We start from the raw sequence: 13,889 nt of genomic DNA on the forward strand, positions 1-13,889 counted from the left end.
AAGAGAAGAAGAAGTGGGTCAGCGCTGGACATTATTCCAGATGTATAGACGGAAAAGTCCCTGAGGACGGTTTAAACCCCACCAAGGCGTCTGAGAGCTGAACATCATTTATGAAAGTGATTTACACAAATTAAATGGTGCAATTAAACAGTCGATGAATCACTTCAGGCTCCAAACCAACAACTATTTTGGCTCATGATGAGGATTCCAGAGGGAAGCTGAGGCGTCTTCTGCTCAGAGAGAAGGCGAGGGATGATGGGAGGGTGTAGGCCAGGAACAAGCAAACAATTGTGTGAGAACAGAGACACAGAGGAACACAGTGCAGTCTTTGCTTTTTATTGTCTCTTTGCTGAAAAGATTCTTCACAGTTTTTCGAACCATCACCATGAAAAAACATGTAAAAACTAGACTGAACAGGAGGAAACGGTGCGTTCAGGAGCTGTAAAACAAACAAACAAACAAACAAAAAAAAAGGGAAACAACAAGCAATGACAGCTGGAATGATTTGTGTGGTGAGTGCGAGTCCAACACCGGGGTCGGTTCGGGTCACAATGGGAGGAATGGTGGCGCACAAACACACACACAAAGGAAGGGCTCATTGGCACTTGTAGGACGGGCATGCGCGAGGAATGCCAACTCACATCGCCGCCCCGCCGGGTCCCAATCCCCCGTCTGCTGTGCCAACGAGGGGCTGCAGCTCGCCACCGCCGCCGAAGCCTCGACCTCATGACTCACAGCGAGTCTGTGTGACACAGCAGCTGCTCACGACCCGAGCTTCAGTCCAATCTAAAGGAGTGTTGGAACCGAACTCACTGTTCGGTGTAACGGCTAATAATGCGGCTCCAACTACAGCTGCACTAGTTTAACCTCCAAACTACCACCAGTTCAACACATTAGCCGTGCCTCCATTTCTTAATTCAAAGCGTTGCAGCAGAAAAAGGCAACGACAACAGCAAAACTTTAAAAAGCTGAGTTTTTTTTAAGCTTGTTGACTTTCCAAAAAAGAATCAAGGGTGAACAATAATAAAAGTTTTACTTCTATTGTACACAGGGAATGTTGAACTGAAGTCCTTCTGCAAGTTAAATCGCAATATCGGTCAGCATGCAAGTATGGATTTTAAAGTACGGCGTTAGAAAAAGGTCACGCAAAGGGCAACATTTAAAACGACAGCTTCTATGGTTGAAGGACGAGGCTTTTTTGCTTCTTCGAAAAATAACTGAGTAGAGATTAAAACAATTGATTTTAAAGTGCAATTAGCACACAATTTAGGTTTTACCTGATGTGGCGCATCTGATCCAGAGTTTAAACTGCCACGTCGATGGTTTCACAAATTCATACTTTTGTTAATGCTCGACTTTTCAACGTTTGACCACAAGCCATAAAATATTGCACGAATGTTTGTCGTTTGTCGTCCTACATTGCCACCTTTGCGATTTGCCGATTGTATTGTGTCAAATTCAGATTCCGATTCCAACGCTACAGTACAGTGTGCTAGAAAACAAAAGCATAGCATGTTTCAGGCTGTGCGACTGCATCCGGCATCATTTTGCAGAAAACCACAGACTACAATGAATGTATGAGAAGTGTGGTCATGCAGCAACAGGATGTTCTTTGTAAGGACAGCTTCAAAACGTACGTAAGTGTGCGACTTTTCCAATAGCGCCACCTTCTGTTTATCCGCTGCATAGCAGTCGATGGGAACAAGCCTAATTCACATATTTCTTTTTCATAAAATGTTTCACGAAATTTCGAAACTTTGCTTCGAATTCCCCAGACAGTTAGATGGAAACACGGCTAATGTGTCCAAACCAAAGCTGCTCTACTTTATGCTCTCGTCTATTACTCGTTTATGTATTTCACTCGTTGTGGCTCGGACAACTTCCGTGTCAGAAAAACCTGACGTACTGTATTTAGACCATCTAAAAATGGCACCGTTATAACACCTCACTGTGACTGTTTAGTTGCAGAAGGAATAAAAAAAAAAAAACACTTGATGTGTTGACAACGTTTGAGAGAAACTACTTCACATCTTCGACCTCTCTGTGGACCAACAACACTACAAAGGTCGAGCGCTACAATAAATAAAGGAAACAGAATAAATACGGTCTGACAGTGAGGTCTAATCTGGAGGCCTTTACAATCACATCACACTGCCGTCTTTCACATCATGTTGTACCTAAATAACAGGCCTTCCTTCAGGGTTTAGAGTTTCTCTGCGCAGCACCAACTCTTGTTACAGCCGCTCCACCCCTCGCCAAGTCAAGCTATGGACCAGCTCTTACTGAAATCTTATCCACAAAGACTTTCTGTGTCTGCGAGAGGGGCTTCCACATGTCTTCATTAAGGGTTAAGAAATAAAAAAAATAAAAGAATAAAACAGGCTGTGGCTCCTGAGAGGATTTACAAAACAGAATAGTTTGCATATGTGTGCGTCTTTCTCCCTGCCGATGCGTTTTGTCCCAGTGCGGCCTCTGGATCAGAACCCATATGTCTTTAAACATACCTCTGGTCACATGCCCCCTTTAACCCACCTACCGCCCTGCTCTGTCCCAGCTCTGCTTTCCTAATCCTATAAACATTTTCTATGCACATTCCTTCCCCCCCTCCTTCTACCTCGTCGTCTTTTTCTTCCCTACGTTCAGAAAAACTTTCAAAGCCACTCTGCAATCATCTGACCTCAAACGTGCCATCAGACGTCCCATTTTTCTTCCTTCGTTTTCCTTTTATGTTCCCAACTCGCTCTTTCTAGAAACACTCTACACGCTCTCTAACTTAACTCAGCAACCAGTGTTAGTACTCCTAACCGCGTTGTTAGATTTTGGTTCAAGACAAACAGACTGCTCAGAGCTGGCCGCGGGGCAGCAGCGACGGGGGCGGTTATGGATCCAGTAATTAGCGCTTGCCTCGAGGGGGCACTGGGACAAAACGCATGACTCAACAGATAAAAGGGCGCACCGCGGCTTGTTTCGGGCTCGTGCTTTGGGCTGTGATGCTGCGAGTCTCTGGTCCTACAGTAAGAACAGCTCCCACTACCACTACCACCACCATGGCGCCCCAGTTCCCAGCGGCCCAGCAGGCCCGGGCTGGTCTCTGGAACATCTGGAAGTGTTCTGTGTGGCAGCTCTGTGGGGAACAAATTCCTGCTCCCACCGACGGCAGCGTGAGGGAAGAAGACGGGGTACAGCCGCACAACACAACCAGAAATCCTCCTTTGGAAAGACAAGACAGGCGGGTCCATCTGTAGTCTTTAATCTGGTGCCACCTGGTCTGTGGCGTCTAAATGAGGGAGCACAACAGGCTCCTTCATTCCTGGGGGGGCGGCTACACAGTCAGGACCAGTGCGTTTCCCCCATTTTTTGAGTTTAGCTTCAGCTGAGGTAGACTCAGTCACAACCTTCTGAAGCTCCACAGGTTCAGTCTTGCTGGCAGGAACAACATCCAGAGGGAGAAGGGGGGACACAGCGACACAATGAGCACAATGCAGCTCATTGCGATGGGAGGGCGGGGAGGGGGGGAGGTCCACGGAGATGAAAACCTGGCCTTGCTGTCAGTCACTTCTCCAGCAGCTGCTTCCTCTGCTGCTCCCACAAGGCCTCGAGGTGGTCCGCCCTCTTCAGAGCAGCCTATCAGAGCAGAGGACGGTGTTTACACTCGCTGTCACTCATCGCTCAAACTGTGCGCTGGTATTAGTGTGACAGACTTCATCCGGCGACTCACCTCGTGCTGCTTCCGGAGGTGACCGACGGTTTCTTCCTTCTTCAAGATAGCCGACTTCACTCTGGCAGATCACAGAAAACAACAAAGCGCTGACACCTTGATTCGTTGGTTTCACTTTTCATCTGAAAACTGTCAGCAAAGCTCTGAAAAACCACAGGAGCTGAAACACGATGTTTGAGGAACTGGTTTTGGTTTTTGGCCTTTTAACTACCTGAACCCTGCAACCAGCTGGCAGAAAAAAAAAAAAAAAAAAAACACCCTAAAACTACATCATGTACCTGAGCCAGGAACTGTAAAAATATCAAGAATAGTTGGATTCGTAACTTTCTGATGGTTCTTTAATGCTAACATGTAGTTCTGCTGGAAAAAAAAGACCAAATCAAAGCTTAAGATTGTGAAATCTCATCAAAATCACTTTAGTCTACATGCGTTCTTTAAAAATGAGTTGTTAGCAAGTTTTTTCAAACTGAACTGCAGGCAGCGTTTCAACAAAGGCGAGAGGAGACAAGTACACAAACATCTACATATCTATAGTCTGTGGAGTCACTTAGAAAAATGTACATGTAGATTTCAGGTTTCTTCAATTTTTGTAAAAATATTTTGTAAAAGCAATTGAAGTTTAACTTTTTCATTGTTATGATCTACAGCATTCTAACTGTGCCATTCAGCACAGATGACATCTCCGAGTTCTCGCTCCTTCTTCATGTTGGTTCCGTTTCCAATGAGTTCATGACTTTATACTGCAGTGAAAAATGATCCCACAGTGAGGAAAAATGCAGCGGGAGCAAAAATCGCCCAGAAACTGCCTGGATTTAGAGGATTAATACTGTTACTGGTTGTTTTCCTAAATATATGAAGACACTCTGTCTTGGGACTGCTGTGTAATTTCCATTACGGTTTAAGCTCAGCCTTTAACTTCTAGAAATGCACAGTTTATATTCCAGGCTTTTCGTTACGAATCATTAAAAAAAAAAAAAAAACAGCAAAGAATTTGTCCCAGTAATAAGTAATAATTACTGTCGTGCATCAAAGCCTGACGTCTTGATCCTCTGTGCTGTACAGCTTCACTGTTGTCCAGAAAACATTAACACAGATCAGCTCTCTCAGCTGCTAAACGGAAAACATCTTGTATGTTTAATAAAAATAGGAAACAGAAGCCAGAGTGGGGTTTTCTGAGGAGATCTGGGTGGAAATCTGCAGTTTTTAGCAGTTGGAAAGAACACTGCTGGAAAAATATTCTAAGATATTTAAGGATCCCACACCATGAAAAGTACAAAAACACAAGAGAGACGTAAAGGACGCAAATCATTTTCATATATTGTAAGTTCGTCCTGAATGGAGTTCATAAGAGACTCTAACATCCCAGAACTTTGACACCATTTGCTTGCATTTCAAAGCTGCTGCAGGCTGTTTTAGCAGCAAGTAAAAAATTTATCACTAGAAAGCAGCTCGGTGCTGTTTCACCAACACAGGGAAGATTAGTATGATTTGGAAATATTCAAAATGGAAAAAGACAAATTCAACCAAATTTGATGCAAATTGATCACATTTATAAGTCCAGTGTGAGCACACTTTGTTTTAAGGTCCCAAATAAGCCTTAATGGGAAGAGCAGAAGAGTAAGAGCACCTGTTTCTATTGTTGAGACGCAAGTAAGTGAAACAGGAAAACTGCAAACAGGTTGAAGCAGGAAGAGATGTGTATATATATATAGCAAAAATAACATCAGTGAGTTTCACAGTTGGGCTACAACACAGTCTAATTTATTTAGACTCAAACACCCTGCAACTGGAAATACTCACTAGAAATGTGGATTCATCCGCTGCTCAAAATAGTCCCTAAAACACACACTGTACCCGTGTGTGACTAATGTTTTGTTTCACATTTTTAGGGGAAAAAAAAACTACATATTTATTTCTTCAGTAAGAACCAGTGGACACAGGACCACAGGAGCCACAGACTGGGAGGTTTCTTGAAGTAGGCATTTTAGATAAGTTGCTGCATACTTGCTGCACGACGTCATACGGTCTATGATGCAGCGCAGGTTCGACAACAGAAAGGAGAGTTCCTGTTTCAACACAATACTGTGTCTGTGAACTAATGCTGACAGCTACACCTGCATCAGTGCAAGACGTCACTGGTGACGTCGTGGTTAGTTAAGTTAGTTGTTTGGTCTATAAAATGCCAAGAAACTGGTGATGTTCAGCTTAGTGTCACCACAAAATATTCACATCCAAGAAACGGTTATGTTTCCTGCTGGGCCCTGACAGTGGTACAATGTTTGACCATGAAAGTAGACCATTTTTACTGTAGTTAAACTGGCAAAAAGTAATGTTACTACTAGAAAAATTCTAAACAATGAATTGCTAGTGTAAACATTTTTCCTATTTGTTGTTAAAGCACAGATTCTAACTCGTAAAACCACAGAAAAAAAATATTAATTTACATGCTGACTGTAAAAAAACAAAAACCATCAGAACCCGTCAGTAATAGTAATTTGCTCTTTAATAATGTGTGACCAGAAGCCAGAATCAGACAATTTTGGCTTATCTTTTTCTTAAAATATTACTTAAACCGAATAATTGATCAATTGTTGCAGCTCTACATTCAGCAATAACATACAGAAGAAATACTGTGTGTTAACTAAGTTATCAATCTTATTTTCAGGAGTTCCACAAGTTTTAGAGCCACACTGAACTTTGTGTTGACATTAACCAGGGCTTCTTCAGAATTCGCTCACAGCTTCCTCATATTTCTCCTTTCTTACGAAGTGGCAGACGGCCAGCGGTGCGCTTAAGTTTCCACCATTTATTAAGTTTGAACTGCACTTTGAACTTGTGTGCCAACGCTCCTTTTTTGCACCTTTAACAGAGCCGATGTGTGAGGAGCCAGCTGGCCCCCAACAAAGCTTATTAAGCGTTGACCTAAATCCACGGCCTGACACACACACAGGGGTCCTGACTGTTTAGAGACGCTGATTTATGGAGAGCTTTTGTGAAGTTTTGGCTTCATAACGTTCAGACACGTCCATCTCACCGTCATCTCTTTACCTTCAGTTTGCAGACAAACATACAAGATCTGCTTCTACAATTAAAGCAACATATTGTCACACTTGAAAGTTCAATTTGTACTCTTACAAAGCAGTTAGACGTGTGCTTTTACTTCAGCGTTTTAACCTCAAGCTTGTCAGGTTTGGAAACTATGTGACCAAACAGGACAAATGTTTCATCCGTCTTACCGCTGGTGGACTTCGGCCAGCTCCTCCTCCTTCTCCCTGGTGACCCTCTCCACCTCCAGCCTCAGCCTCGCTCGGACCTCCGACACCTCCACCTTCATCCTGCGGTTCTCCTCCTCCGTCGCCACCAAGCGGTCGGCGAACTCCTGCCGGATCACCTCGGCCAGGCTGCGGCGCTCGTCGGCCAGCTTGTCCCTGGTCTGAGCAGAGAAGTCGGGCAAATTAAAACGGAATCTGTACTTTTGAGTGTCTGTTTTCCATCTTTTAAAACAAATCATGCTGATGGAAAGAAGCCTGTGATGACTTGATGTTTTGTGGTGCACAGAAAGGGAAAAGTAACAAGTCATTTCTAATCGTCTGAATGAGAACGTTTTGCTTCTTACCTGTGTGACGTCCTCAATCTCCTGCTCCTTCTGTCTGAGCAGAGCCTGAAGTCTGATCAGTTCTCCCTCCGTCTCCACCTGCTGCTTCCTCAGCTCCTGTTGTTTCTCCACGGACGTCCTCTCGGAGCGCTCCAGCTCCCTCAGCTCGGCTTCGTACTTTTCTCTAACTCGTTTCACCCTGCAAACCGAGTGCACGGCAGGTTGGTGTTGATGCAGACTTGTGTGGAAGAATGTGCACATCCCAAAAATGCAGCACAATTTCAGAACCTGCCTAAAGTTAATTCATCTTTAACGCCAACATTTGTCTTGTGAGACCTGCGACTGTGGATATCTACAGCGTTTGTGGAAAGGTGTAGGGGTGTAACTAGCAGGCTTTAATATGAAATACCCACTAATAAAGGCTAACAGCTTCCAGTTTGGTTTGAAAATGTCACAGAGAGATAAATATTGGGACACTTCACATGTTGTTCATATACTCTGGACATTGTGCATCCATTAGTGTAAAACATTTGGTACACAACGTTCACCAATGTTGAAGTTTTCTTGAGTGCGTGTTTCACGTGGAATAAGGAAAAACTAATAAAACTTTGTCCATCTACTAGAAAGAAATGAAGAAAAAGTCTTTAGACATTGTTTTCAGTCGGTGAAGTTGTCATTATTCTATCATGTCTGAAGAAAACAAACAAAAAAGAAATCTATCTGAACAGTCATGTGAGTTAAATGTTTGCTACATCTGGATTCAAGATTCAAGATGTTTTGTTGGTCACATGCTTGTGCAGCATGTGCAGTGAAATGCAAAGTGGCTGAACCTCAAGGCTGTGCAAAAACAAGAAGACACTGTAAAGGACAAATCTCTAAATAAACAAGAGAAAATTAGAAAAAGTTATGAAACTTATATAGCAAAGGTCTTTCCATTTCCTGTTATGCACACTGACTTTGTTTTAACAAGGTAAAAAAAAAAAAGGTTTTCTACAAAGCTAATGCCCTCCTTCAAAAACACACCTTAAAATACATCATAGACTTTTATTTACTTATATTTATTTTTATGTACGTATGCAGGTAAAAATGTTTGAGAACCAGTTCTCATTTGCAAACAGAATCCTGTCAAGCAGAAGAGGAAACCAGCGTTACCTAGTTTAACTTGTTCTGGCTTTAATGCGTCATTTAAGGCAAATATAACTTCAGGTAACTGGTCTACTTTATACTTGATGGTAAACAGATCAGTCTTGTCTGCGGATGGTGTGTTTGCACGTCAATAAGAATAATTACAATGATTAAAACTGACTTTAAAACAGAGGTTTATACCGAACGGTCAGTGCGGTGTGGTTGTCACACTCTCCATTATCTTGTTCAGTGTCAAACAGCAGGATCCGGTGAACACACACCTGCTGTCAGCTGCCCTCTCACACTCCTCCTTGTCCTTGCTGGTCTCCTCCTCCAGCGTCCAGATGGCGAGTTCGATCTCTTTGTCGCGATCCCGCCGCAGCTCTTCTTTGAGCTGTCGCTCGCGGCTCAGCATCCACGCCTCCTGCAGAACACAATAAAACACACCTCAGTTAACGTACATCTGCCTTCATGCCGTTAACAGTTAATCATTTACTGTCATTCCTGCACAATAAAAGTTGTCTCTTCCCTGATTAACATGTTGTCCTGCAAGTCCGACTGACTGCGTGTGTCATTCATACCCAGAAGAGTTTATCTGAGTGACATTTAGGTGAAAGTTGGAAGGTGAAGGCCAATTGTAGAGAGCTGCGAAAACAAACTAAACTTCAAACTCTTTACCATTTATTTCTACATTAACCACTGATTTGCATGTTTTGGGTTAATCATTTCTTGTCAGCAAAGTGACTTCCATGTAGCTCGACATGCTCGTGTGCAGGTTACATAAAGTTCTAAGAAAAGAAGAAAAGTCCATCGAAGGAGGATTTTTGTCTTTGGAAAGCTGGACTCAGCATTTCCTATATGGTGTGGAAAACTGATCACGTATACGGTCCAACGAAAACCATTTCCTGAGTTTTCGGCTCACTATAAAAGCTGTTATGTTTGTGCTTCTCCTTTGAGAATCTGGACGAACTTTGTTATTTTCCATATTGCATACAGTATCACATTTACCAATGACGCAGCAAAGTGTGGCTTTTTTTTTTTTTTTTTAGGTGTAACAATTACAGCATTTTTCCCCGACCGAGCTGGAAACCTGCCACCTGCCTGTGTTGCTACAAAAAGACCATTTTTGGCAGAGAAGTTCAGTTCCTGTTCTTTTCCTGTTTTTGAAATGGCTGCACAAAGAAAACTGGAACTCTTAAGAGTCTCCTGCAAAGCTGAATGAGTGGGTGACCCAGATGCCTGCACGTCTACAGGCACAATACTTTATGTTTACACAGTATTTAGAGGTTTGTTACACTTCACAGGGGACAAAAGAAGAACAGGTGAGAACAGATATAGTACAAAACAAGTCCACAATGGCTGTATAGACTCGTTCACACACCTCCTTCTTCTTGTAGTTTTCTTCCCAAGTCTGCTTTTCGATGTTAAGACGTTCTTGTAGTGCCTTCATCTCCACCTAATCACACAAATGAGACACAACGTGAGCTCCAGTTCTGTTTTGGAGTCCATCCGAAGCTGCTCTGCTGTGTTCACACTCATCACCTGGTGTCTCCTCTCCTGCTCCTCTCGGGTTTTGTCCAGCTCTTCTCTGAGAGCTCGTCCGGCCAGAGAGCTGTTCTCCTCCAGCTGCCGCCGCAGATCCTCCAGCTCACCGCGTTGCCTGCGACACAAACACAACAATCACCTGTAAAAATGCTGTTGATTTATCGTTGAGGATTTTTAGGCAACACTAAAGCTATTCTTGGAAATGCATCCTACACTCAGTAACATCAATGTGGGATCGAATTTAAGCAAATGACAGGCTGCTGTTATTAAGACGTCAAAGTATCTTGTGTTCCTGTCAACAGCGTTCATCCAAATGCACACACAGTTTAGTTTCCACTGTCTCAGACTGTTTTTGTTGCTTTAAACGACACTCAACAGTCACTTGAGCAGCTGTAATAACATCTGAGCAAAAACATCTCTAAGGGATCCATGTATTTTATATTCCCAACAAGACAGACAGATTTCCAAGAACAAACACTCTTGTACACATTTTAACATTTGCTAGTCTCTAAATCTGTTTTAAACATCTAAAAACCACCAAGCTTTTTGAACTTCATTTTATTTGTTTAAATAGTGCAATTTCGATAAAGTTTGATTAATTGGTTGATTGCACACAGGAACAACCGGAACATCTGAGGAGCTTCGTTTACTGTACTTCTCTAAGCTGCGTCACTGAACTAAAAACAAACCACAACACTGGACTGAACACCTGCAGGGTTTTTCCACTGATTCAGCCTCTTATTCGGAGCACTATCGTGGACTACTGGAATATCCTGTTATCACGGTGTCCGATGTCTCCCTGAGCTCACCTTGCGGCCAGCTGAGCCATCCTCTCCTTCTCGTCGGCCACCTCCTTGTAGAGACGTCTCCTCTGCTGCTGCAGTGACAATTCCTCCTCCTGAAGCTGCTTCTCATATCTGACAGACACAAACACAACTGAGTGTGACAGTACACAGGCAGCCACCGGTCACATGAACAGTATTTACTACACACTGACGGAGTGAGCAAACAAGTGTCTCATTAAGCTGCTGCGAGCATCTGTTAGACTCATTAATTCTAACAGTGTGTCGCTGCAAACGGAGCCAGACCATTCCTCAAACCAGAAGCTTTCTCGGTCTCTCTTTGCAGGAAAGGCACCATGAATTCAACACTTCCACAAACAGCCACAAAGAAACTGCTGAATAAACTGCAACGACTGAAACCACCTTCATGGTTTTAATGCATGAAATTCACCACAGGCATCTGAGTTCTTTACTCCTGTTCAGTTTTTTGTTTTTCTGACTGGAAAACGTGAGTCTGGCTGCTGCGAGCTGGCATTCGAGCTGCAACCATTTATCTTAATCTATACTATTGTGTGTTGCATTTATATAACGTTGTCATGTATTTGATGAATCTGCAACTATTTTGATAATTAATTTTGAATTGGTTTGAGTAACTTTTGAATTGAACTTTTCTAACGTGTGAATATTTACCCTGTGACACAGTAGATCCATATTAGCCGGAGAAACTTGGTGTGACATGAAAATCTTTCAAGTTTATTGGATTTTACATTTTATTTTGTGGGATGTGCCTAATAAAGGTTTGCCAACACTTTCAAACACACACAAAAAACTCAAAAGGAAGAAATCATGACTTACTCCAACTGATTAAACAAATATCAGAATAACTGCTGATTAATTTACAAGCTGACAAATAACTGAGATAGTCATGACTCTTGTTTGCAAACGTATTGATCCATTTGAGAAGTTTTTTAAGAAAACAGTCTAAATTCTGTGAAATGTGAATATCTTATGGTTTCATCCTCTATGACAGCAAACTGAGTATCTTTGGGTTGTGGATAAAACAGGACATTTGTTATCTCTGGCTTTGGGACAAAAGTTACCCACATTTTTCACCATTTTCTGATATTTCATAGTTGAAACAACTAATCGATTGTGTCTGTGAACATTCTCAGTCATCCAGGTCATGGATATTCTGGTAGATGAACCATAGTAACTGCACTACAGTTACCTGTTTACAGTTCAGTCCTAAAAACTCTCCCCAGGATGATGAAACCACATCCACACCTAGCCACAAAAGACCTTAACAAAGCCCTTTGTGGCAGGAGGGAGCGCTAACGACTCACATAACAAGGGGCAGGACCGACAAACCCCCAATTAAAACCAAAACTCAAGTGTTAATTGCTCCTTAAGGATATCAGTATGTGGAACTTCCAACGAGTCAGTCTGACCTGATGAAGCCTCTTGGATCAGAAGTGGAACGTCTTCAAGGAACTCAAGCAAGTCCAGTTGCTACGATTAAACTACCAGAACAACTAATCCATTAATCAAGGAAATAACCGACAGATTATTAAACAATGACAATAATAATTCGGTTGCAGCTCTACGTGACATTTGCTGCACTTCACAAAATATACACTTATCACAGAATGTCAGGTCAGGATACATATTAGGTGTAGTACAGGTGCAGGGCACTGAACATTGTCAGGGACTCCTCACACCCTCTCCATAAACTGTGTGAACTGCTGATCCAGATATGCAAACACTTCTTTTAAAATTGTTTTAAGTCACTGGATCCTGAAGAAATGCTCTCTCTCTCTCTCTCTCTCTCTCTCTCATCTTGCCTGTACTACTGTGTATGTACAGCAAAATGACAATAAACTTGATTTGATATGCGGTGTACATGTTTCTGTGCAGAGGGACTGTTGCATTAGAGGGACATGGTACCTCTGTTTGGCCAGATCTCTCTCCCTCTGGCACTGCTCCTCCTTCTCCTTCTCCAGCTGCTGCCGGAGCTCCTCACACTGCCGGACGTAGCGCTGGGCGGCCCGGTCGTCTGCCTGCAGCAGCTCCGCCTCGTGAAGCGTTCGCAGCTTCTTCAGTTCTTGTTTGTGCTTCGATATCAGCTTCTGAATCTCTGGCTCCAGACCTGAAGGAGAGGGGGGGGGAACAAAGACCAAGGTTCATGCTCTGTGGCTGGTCAGGGCCTGCACAATGTTTACGGCTCACGAGAAACTATTTGCTGGCAGAAAAACGACTATGATTCATTTCTTTACCATTCTGGACATTCTTGACTTAAACTCCAGATAGGCAGCTCTATTTTCAGCCCACATATACTGGTGAAAACACGAGGAAGTAAACCAGAGAAGTGATTAAAAAAAACACACTTCTGTCTCTGTGACTGTACGAACACCTCATCAGTACTGGCTGACAGCTGCTAGAACCAGCTCATCACAATAAATACTGGAACAACAATATAGAACAGCACCTCTTTGTCTACTTTGACCTTATGCAAACCTCAAAAACTATTTAGTACATCTGCTGAGATAACATTACTTGGTTCATTGTACAAGTCCAGTGTCCATAAAAGAAACACTTTGCTGCATATAATAGAAACCGATGGATCTTTGAGGTTGTTGCCATGTTAAGCTGCCGGAAAGTCAAAGGACGCACCAGGTCATTACGAGCACTGAAAAGAAGCTTCAGCTGAATCATCCAAATACATGTTGTCGATTTCACTAAACAGTCAGCACAGGGCTCAAGCTACTGCGTTTACCACAGTGGTGAAAAGTGGTGCTTTTGTAACTCCAGTGACTCTGTCAGTCTAAAACAAGCCGTTTAGTTCCTGTGTGTTAAAAACATAAACTGATCTGTGGCTGATTATTTAAAAAGAAAATGAGGAACGAGGAGGCAGACAGAGAAAGATCTGACTCAGACACCTGATGGTCAGATGCAGGCAGGAACATACAGACTGAACTGGTGACGGAAAAAAGCGATGGCTAGCGCCGTAGTGGTAATGATTTTAGCTTCCCATCGTTACATGAGCACGATCGACTGTAGTATTTATAAATGCTCTTCTCGTGAAATGTGCTGTTTTCTATGAGCGGAGAAAATGGCACGTGTAGAA

The 13,889-nt window shown here is 42.8% G+C and overlaps 1 protein-coding gene across 1 annotated transcript; it reads right to left on the minus strand.

The window, feature by feature from the left end:
- Positions 1–320: 320 nt before the first annotated feature.
- Positions 321–12,949, minus strand: LOC103374585 (5-azacytidine-induced protein 1-like). The gene is made up of 9 exons (XM_008304693.1): positions 12,710–12,949; positions 10,793–10,900; positions 9,981–10,098; positions 9,820–9,894; positions 8,720–8,862; positions 7,335–7,512; positions 6,955–7,151; positions 3,719–3,779; positions 321–3,624 (listed from the first exon to the last, which is right to left on the minus strand). Exons 2-9 carry the CDS (start codon positions 10,810–10,812, stop codon positions 3,553–3,555), a joined length of 864 nt encoding a protein of 287 aa, XP_008302915.1. The 5' UTR covers positions 10,813–10,900; positions 12,710–12,949; the 3' UTR covers positions 321–3,552.
- Positions 12,950–13,889: the final 940 nt, after the last annotated feature.

The sequence above is a fragment of the Stegastes partitus genome, unplaced genomic scaffold (genome assembly GCF_000690725.1).
Source record: "Stegastes partitus isolate 25-593 unplaced genomic scaffold, Stegastes_partitus-1.0.2 Scaffold2292, whole genome shotgun sequence".
Taxonomy (NCBI): domain Eukaryota; kingdom Metazoa; phylum Chordata; class Actinopteri; family Pomacentridae; genus Stegastes; species Stegastes partitus.